General features: G+C 42.0%; 1 protein-coding gene across 1 annotated transcript in view; it reads right to left on the reverse strand.

The window, feature by feature from the left end:
- Nucleotides 1–275: 275 nt before the first annotated feature.
- Nucleotides 276–9,205, reverse strand: part of Tsn (translin) — a 12,932-nt gene continuing 4,002 nt past the window's right edge. The window contains exons 4-6 of the mRNA XM_021170625.1: nucleotides 6,503–6,618; nucleotides 5,979–6,058; nucleotides 276–2,799 (exon numbers count right to left, since the gene is read on the reverse strand). Of these exons, the coding sequence (XP_021026284.1) occupies nucleotides 2,566–2,799; nucleotides 5,979–6,058; nucleotides 6,503–6,618 (430 nt within the window). The 3' untranslated portion in view covers nucleotides 276–2,565. The remainder of the gene's footprint in view (nucleotides 2,800–5,978; nucleotides 6,059–6,502; nucleotides 6,619–9,205) is intronic.

A 9,205-nucleotide genomic window follows, 5' to 3' on the forward strand; every position in this document is an offset into this window, starting at 1 on the left:
ACCTTACACAACAGCTCAGGCTTACCACTCCAGGCTTCTTCAGCCTCCAAGGAACATGAATTTTTTTTTTTTTTTTTTTTTTGAGACAGGGTTTCTCTGTGTAGCCCTGACTGTCCTGGAACTTACTCTGTAAACCAGGCTGACCTCGAACTCAGAAATCTACCTGCCTCTGCCTTCCAAGTGCTGGAATTAAAGGTGTGGGCCACTACTGCCTGGCAGAACATGAACAATTTGATTCTCCATAGAGAAGAAGAGTTCAAACAGCAGCACACTACTTTACAAAGAGACCAAAAACAGTTTTATTGCTTTACAAGCCAGTAACGAACACAACTAATTATCAACATGACACTTCTAAACTCTCAAGTAGAATCACAACACTAGAACATACTCCTTCACTTTTAAGTGCAATTTGTTCATTGCATCTGAAACTGAATTTCAAGAGTTATGTACGGTGGCACTGACCTAGAGTCCCAGCTGCTCACAGGCTGAGGCAAGAGGAGAGCTTCAGCCCAGGAGGCTGAGACCAGCCTAGACAACACTGCAGGCAGGACATCACAACCTCTGTCTCTAAAGAGGAAAATATGAAACTTCTGACAAGAGCTTTAATGATGTCGAGCAGAACCCACACTTAAACAATAAAGCAAGAGCCTGTGAAACTTCCCGTCTCTAACTGACCATGCAGCTGAAAAGCCTTCTACCTTCCCAGACACTTTCAAGAGTCTAATCCTGTACTCAGAAAACGGAAACAGAGGTGCGAGTTCCAGGCCAGCCTGGACTACCAGCAAAACCCTGTCTCAAATGGTAAACTAACAAAAATAGCCTAATACCTTATTCTAACCCTGCAAAAAGAATCATGAAGAAAGCTAGTCTACATGTCCAACAATATACAGCAATCACAGCTCATTCCTCAGGATGGGAAATTAGAATCTGCCTCCTGCCACCTCGCTGCACAATGAAGGGTTGAACCCAAGGCCTCAAACATGCAAGGGAAAGTCACTGAAACACTGAAACCAGCCTTTTTGGTTGGTGTTTGTGTTTTTTGGTTTTTTTTTTTTTGGTCACAGGATCTCACACAGTTAGACAGGCTACCCCTGAAGCCTTGAATTTGCCAACCTCCTGCCTCAGCCTCCTGTGTACCTGGGAGCACAAGCATGCACTTTCAGGCCCCACTTTCCAGTTAGTCTTTAACCATGGCCTGATAAAAGCCAATGTCAAAGATCCCACTGCACAAACATGAAGCCCAAAATGCTACCAAGAAAGAAAGGGTGACACCCCTGAGTACTTCCTATTACACTAGTAATGGCAGCAGCTTCCTGTCAGAGGGTGCAAAAAAAAAAAAAAACTACACTATTTTTGTTGGGGTTTTTTTTTTTTCTTTTTTTCTTTCAGTTTTTTGAAGTCCTAAGATGGACCATTGCCTCACATTGCCAAGCAAGTCTATCACTAAAAGCTACATCACCAGTCTTGACTTTAATAATTTCAGATCTACCCCAAGAATGGCCACATATGAAATCTTATGCAATCTGAAAAGGAGAGGGCATAGAGGAGCCCACAAAGTTTACATGACTACCCTAAACTATACATTTTAAAATTACTAACAGAATCACAACCTTCAATTTCTTATTCCAAAAAATACTGCCAATCACATGAATTTTTTAAAGCCAAATTTTACTTTCTTCTACTCCAAACAGCACTGATGTCTCTAAGAAGCCACTCCTCAGTACAGATAAGGAGTGAATACATGAGGATGGCTTTCTACTCCCAGACCAGTTCTAGCTGGCTGCTGGGAAAAGGTCTCCTAGTTTACAAATACAGCACACAGGTGTTAGCTCTAGGCAGATGTAAAGACTAACTGCTACAGCAGCCGGGGTGTAAGGTGACGTCAGAAAACAGATGCTCTAACCCAACACAAGACATCACCATAACGCTTTTCCAGAGGTTCTTTCTACCTTGACCTTGCTGGGTTGAACTGTACAGTTTCATCTGCTCTGTTTTAGTAGCAGGGACAGAGTCGGGGCCTCAAATTTCCTAGGCAAAAAATTCAACTCACTTACAAGACTTAACATAAGATGGGCAAAATAAAGTTCCCTTGCTTCTCAACCATTTTATTCTCACACTGCATCCAGGCTACAGCTGGAAATGGAGGACTAATCTGGACCTAGAAAACATCATTGTTTACTTGTGGGAGAAATTACAAACAAGACAACAAACCTGTCAGTCAGTACATCAACAGTCAGCTAAGCAAGAAAGGACTTTTACCAAGGGACCAACATTTACACTGTTGACAAAATGGTCATACGACGACAACACGGCACGGCAAGTGCACTGAAACATCAACAAAAAAACCCCATCCGTGGAAAGGTTTCTTTTTCTTTTCTTTTTCTTTTTTTTTTTTTTTTTGTTTAGATCCAAAAAGTATTTCAATTCTGACACTCACAGCACACAGCTGGTTACGAAAATAAAGCGCAGTGTTTAGCAACTGGTGTGCTAACTACAGGAAGAGGCACTGAGCTAGCCCTCCCTGGCAACTGCAGCGCCAGCAAGGCCAGCCCCAGGGAAAAGCTCCTATTTTTCACCACAAGCCGCTGCTGTCTCCTTATTGAAGCCTCGGATGGAAAGGTCATAGACCACCTCCTCTACTTTCTTCACATCGTACTTCAAGCCGTCGTAGCGCTTCCTCAGGGAGTCATTTTTCAGATTGAGAAGGCGAAAACCAGAATCCAGCTCATTGATGAAAGTAGAAATGTGAAGTGGCCGAGAGTAGTCTCCAGCAGTGACACTGTTGACAGACAGCCTCGACTGCACAGGGAGAAAGAAATCGGATACATTACTATGTGGGTTCTCCCTCCACACCTTCCCACTAATCACAGCTAGAAGCTCAAATTGAAACAGCTACACTGAACTGATGTTCTGTATTCAAGATGCTCACATGTAAGCACATTAAAACAGAAGGTTCTCTGAAACAAATGCCACAAACTGAGGCAATGTCTGCTACACGTGATGGACATAATGAGCATCTTCTAAAATTCCTAATGCCTTTAGCTGGCTATTATGAAATAAAGTTATGGTAAATTAAGCAAATGTCATTTTTACAGCTCAACAGCTACTGTATAGAACAAAAAACCTGTCACAGCAATCACATAGGCCACATGATTACCTATCTAATAATACACTACTGAGAGTTCACCTGGCCACCTAGAATTAGTAAGACAGACAGGTAAGAAGTCAAAATTAAGTCAGCTCAACCGTCTTGAAGACCGGGTAGGATGTGAAGACCCAACTCACAAGATCTCCTTCCCCATGAAGTCCTAACCCTTCTGCCAGGATTCCCTGAGAAGGGACTTCAACATATACCAACACATAGTATTCAAGACACTTCACCCCAGCCACTAACAGTATGACAGTGCTCAGGTTCAAGCCTGCTGATCAGCTGCCTCTAACAAGTCTGAGTCAGTGATATAATTTTTCAATGGGCTTCTGTATCCCCCTCCCTATTTCCATGTTGAGAATGTCTCAAATTTTCACTAACCTACACTTAAATTGTTCTCTAAAATTACTCTATGAATTAATACAGTTGTCAGAAATGAATGTCATGACACTTCTAGAAGAAAGGGGTAGGTATTACAATCTTTTAAATTAAAACTTCATAAATCACAGCACTTGGAAGGTAGAGGTAGAAGAACCAAGAGTTCAAGGTCACCCTCAGCTATATAGCTGCATAGTGAATTCAAGGCCCATTTGGGTTTCAGGAAATCTTGTCTCAAAAAAGGGTACTCATTAGGCCAAGAGGTGGTGCACACCTATAATACCAGCACTCAGAAGGCAGAGGCATTTAGATTTTGGTGAATTCAAGGCCAGTCTGTCTACCAAGCAAATTCCAGGACAGCCAAGGTTACACATAGAAACCCTGTCACAAATTAAAAAAAAAAAAAAAACCAACAACAACAACAAAAGGTGCCCACTAGTAAATATACAGTTCCTTCCCTTAGCATCTGAACTGGCATTTTTCTGACCCTACCCTGTTAACTGTGACATATACAATGCCGTCAATGGCGGCCTCATGACTGCTAGATGTACAAGCAACTTTTATTCGCCTAATGTAATGATCACATTCAAGGCTTTCTGCCTCAGTTTACTCACCTACGTCTAGTCCTGGAAGCTTCCAGCCTCCATACAATCTACAGTATCTAGGCCTAGGATGTTTTCAGCCTCTGAGACGTACATACTACTGAGTAAGCTTACACTTTTTAGGTCTTTCTGAACTCTGGCTGGCCAGCTGGTCAATACAGCAGTTCTGGTTCAAAACTCCTCTATACACTCACTGACTGATTCAACCTAGCTTCTTTCAGCTTCTGACTGAATTGCTCTGCTTGCCCTCATACTAACTTTGACAATCTGTTCTTTTTGTTTGTTTGTTTGTTTGTTTGTTTTTCAAGACAGGGTTTCTCTGTGTCCTGGCTATCCTGGAACTCGCTCTGTAGACCAGGATGGCCTTGAACTCAGAAATTTACCTGCCTCTGCCTCCCAAATGCTGGGATTAAAGGCTGCACCACCACGCCCGGTTTGGCAATCTGTTCTAATCTTCTGGTTCCTTCACATTCTCTGGCTCATTTTATCTTCACCTGTGTCTAGCTTGTTCTCCCTTTAACCTGTCTCTGTAAAACTCTCCCTGTAAAACTTCCCGTTCTCCTTTTCTCTCTCTTAGGTAGACTCTCTTTCCTCTCTGTTCTCCTAAGAGTTAAGCATAGCCTATTCTGTCAAATCTTTCTCTGATTCGTCACTTTGGGATTATAAATACATTGCCACCACACCTTTTGTTTAAACATGGATTCTGGGGATCACACTCTCAATTAGATATCACACTCTACAAACTTTATCTTCATTATTTAGGACTAAAGGTGAGTACTAAGACTGTTTCTGTATTCCAGCCAGAGTAGCCATGCTGCCAGATTAAAATCTCTCTATAGCTACAGAGCCTAAAAAGACCCTAAGACTTCTTCAGTTCAGGTAGCCATTTTAAAAACTGAAAATGAAACAGCAGCAGGAAATTCAACAGTGCCTGGTGTGCTGGTGAGAGGTCAGTTGGTAAAGTGTTTGCCTTGCAAGCATCAGGACCTGAGTGTGATCCCCAGAATCCATGTTTAAACAAAAGTTAGGCATGGTGGCAATCTACTTATAATCCCAAAATCGGGGAGATGCAGACAGGTATAGATATTTGAGACCTGCTGGCTAGCCTGCCTAACCTATTTGGTGAACTTCAGGCCAGAGAAACCCTGACTCTCAAGAACAAGTTTTGACCTACAGTGGGTAGTTCAGTGGGTAAATGATCTGAGTTCCATCTCCAGGACCCACATGGTGGAACAAGAAAACCTACTAAAATTTATCCTGTGATCTCCACGCACACTCCAGGGTACATACATACATATACACTAAACACAACTTTTTTCAGCACAAAGAATGACAGCAAGGTTGTCCTCTGGTCTCCAGATACACACTGTTGAGGTCTACCCCTCTACCACAGCTAAAGCCACTTTGTTCCATGCCTGAGCCAGAAAAATAGCTTGACTCAGAGCCACACACCCTATATGTTCTGTACGTTCTGAGATTTGATAACCTTAAGAAACTTCACAACCATAAGCTCCACTTAGGACCAATCAGAATAAAGGTCAGTTAAAACTGTTCTGTCTAGCTAGCCAAAATAGCTTGAATCAGAAGCAACCAAAAGGCAATACTTCCTACACCTGCACATGAGCTCGCTGTGGGTTTTTCCTTTATAAGTAGATCCTGCTAAATGTTCCAGGTCCTTGCTTTCAGCTCCCAAGCCTGAGCTACAGCCTTGATCGATCAATCTTGGGGTATGAGCTCAATAAACCAGCCCTGTTTAACTGAGACCGGAGTCTGAGGGGTTTGTGTATTGATTCCCGAACCTCAGTATGTACTTGCACACACAGGACTACCCCGACACACACATTTCTTACCAGTTCACTGGCAAGAATTAAAACTCCTGAGAGATAATCTTCCACATCCAGATGAAACCCTTTTTCCCGATCTGGTTCAACTAAAAATGAAAAAAAATTTAAAAATTCAGAATAAAGGACAGTAATGCTATGAAAGCAATTTAGGACAGAACAAACGTACACATGTACAAAAACCTTTTCTAGCTTCTGAGGGTGTTCCCACCCTTAGCCACAGACACTACTATGCACTCTTCATGCTCACTGCCAAGCCTGACAACCTCAGTTCAGTGCTGGGAACTGACTGACATGATGGAAGGGGACCAACACCCAAGCTGCCCTGAGCTCCACAGGAGCATCACACCTTCCACGCACCCACACAAATTACTAAATGTAATGTTCTTAAGCAGACAGTGCCTAAGGAAGAACACCCAGAGCTTTCCCTCTGACCACACACACACACACACACACACCATGAACACACACTCGAAGATAGACAAAACCTAAGCTAATGTGCATGATTCTACAGATCACACTGAAACACTTACTGCCAAGAATCTCTGTAACGGCCTCTCGGGTCACCAGGGTCTCTGTTTCCAAATATACCACAAACGCTGCCAGGAAGACCAGGCGCTGAAGCACGAACCGCCAGTGCTCATGAAACCTGCAGAAATGGCACGGCAAGTATCAGGTTAACGACTGCCACAAAGACACACTCAATATGGCTCATCCCAAAAGCTTAGAAATAGGGTCTTTCTACAAACAAAATCTTATGGACAACCCCAGTATAGAAAACAAACAGAGGCAACTCAGCACTCAAATACATTAAATAGATATGGTATGAACCTGACAAGTTCAGAAGTGTAGTATTTACCTATAAGTATAAACAATTAGAAGCACAGTCCAATTTTTTAATGAAATGAAAATTAAAACTAAAGACATGTTTATCAATTTGACTAAAGGTTTTCAATAGTCTTAAAGACAAAGTTAAGAAACCTAAAGACTGAATGAGGGCACAGTTGACAGAGTGTTTAGCTTAGTACATACAGTTTCTACTCCACAAACAGCATAAACTAGGCTTGGTGGCATAAATATATGTAATGCTAGCATTCAGGAGGTAAAGACAGGAGGGTGAGATGTTCAAGACAACTGTGGTAGCTTTAATAGGTATAGCCCCCATAAACTCATGTTTGAATGCTTGTTGGCCCACAGGGAATGGTAGTATTAGGAGGTGTAGCCTTGTTGGAGTAGGTGTGGCCTTATTGGAGGAAGTGCATCACTGTGGGGGCAGGCTTTGAGGTTTCCTATGCTCAAGCTACAGCCAGTGTGGCACAAAGTCTCCTTCTGCTACCTATGAATCAAGATGTAGAACTCTCAAATCCTTCTCCAGCACCAGGTCTGCCTACAATCAAATCCTAAATCACTAAATTATCATACAACCAAAAAGGAGGCCATAATAAAAACTCTGGCAGCACATGTGTGGTGGCACACTTGAAATCCCAGCTCTCAGGAGACCTCAAATCACTGGAGTCCAGAGGTGTGAGAACAGCTAGGCAACACAGCAAGCCCAGCCTCATAAAACCAAAATAAACAACCAACCTACAAGCTTTACCAAAAAAGTGAAAATTCCTCAACCTTGAGTACTTGTGCCATGCCTCCTGATTTTCTTCTTTCTTCAGGGGGCTGGAGGAGAGGAGTCTCCCATTTTTTAAAATCATAGGGGCTGGAGAGATGGCTCAGTGGTTAAAAGTACTGACTGCTCTTCCAGAGGTCCTGAGTTCAAATCCCAGCAACCACATGGTGGCTCACAACCATCTGTAATGGGATCTGATGCCCTCTTCTGGTATATCTGAAGACAGCTACAGTGTACTTATATATAATAAATGAAAAAATCTTTAATAAAAACATTGTATCACACTACATAGCCTTGGCTGGTCTGAAATTTGCTATATGGAGCAAAGTAGCTAGGATTGCATCAATTGTCTCCAAAGTAGATTACTGGTATGTACCACCATGGCTGACTTCTGATATTCCAATGTGGCAGCAAATTCAAAACATATTCCTCATTGGACATGGTAGCACACACATATAATGCCAGGACTCAGGAGGCACTTGATGAGGATACTCCAGGATACACAGCTAAACTGATTCAATAAACAAATAAATAATTAAGTAAACAAATAGATGGTCCAGGCTACATAGCAAAACTCTTAATTCAATAGACACACACAGAGAGACAGTGTGTGTGTGTCTATTGAATAAAAAGTTACTCAATAGAAAACAGACACAGGTCAAGAAAGCCAGCAACAGGACTGTCCATGTGAGTAACCTCCAGGTACAGAGTGTCTTTCAGTCCTGCCAGCTTTACTGCTATGGACTTCTCGTTCAGTACTTTACCATGGTAATCAGCAGGTCTGTTTTGATTTCTGCTTGTTTTGAGACAGGATCTCACCTAGCTGGATTTGAATTCACAAATATAGCCAAGGGTATCCTTAAATTCCTGATCCTCCTGCCTCCACATCAAAACTCCTGGAATTACACAGGTGAGCCACTACACCCATTGCTTTTATATTTAAAGGGTTGCTAAAGGTAAAACCCAAATAAGACTGTGTCAGAATATAACTGCAGAATCTAAAAGGCAGGCCACCACACGGGATTCCAAAACAAACAAAGATCCTTGACTCTCACCAGTGGCTGCCATCCATGCCCTATGCACACACGTCACATTTATTAACTGAGTGTACATCTTTAAAACAGCATCTTTGTTAACTACAAAGACAAGCAAGAGAGATGGCTCAGTGGTTAAGAGCACTGACTGCTCTTCCAGAGGTCCTGAGTTCAATTCCCAGCAACCACAAAGTGGTTCACAACCATTTGTAACAGGGTCTTATGCCCTCTTCTGGTGTGTCTGAAAACAGCTACAGTGTATTCAAATAAATGATAAATCTTTAAAAAACAAAAAAAGAAAAGTAGAAATTTCTGGATTCTTTTTATCATAGTTCACAAACACAGAAATATAGTTGTTTTCAGTTTAATATCTATAAAACCCAAATCATTTTTAAAGCTGTATTTCGTAATCAAAACTAGCAGTATTTCTTCACTACTAATATAAAAATAGTATAATCCTAAAATTAAGACTACTGAACATTCAAGCTGGGCGTGGTGGCACACGCCTTTAATCGCAGCACTTGGGAGGCAGAGGCAGGCAAATTTCTGAGTTCGAGGCCAGCCTGGTCTACAGAGTGAGTTCC

This window comes from Mus caroli, chromosome 1 (genome assembly GCF_900094665.2).
Source record: "Mus caroli chromosome 1, CAROLI_EIJ_v1.1, whole genome shotgun sequence".
Lineage (NCBI taxonomy): Eukaryota > Metazoa > Chordata > Mammalia > Rodentia > Muridae > Mus > Mus caroli.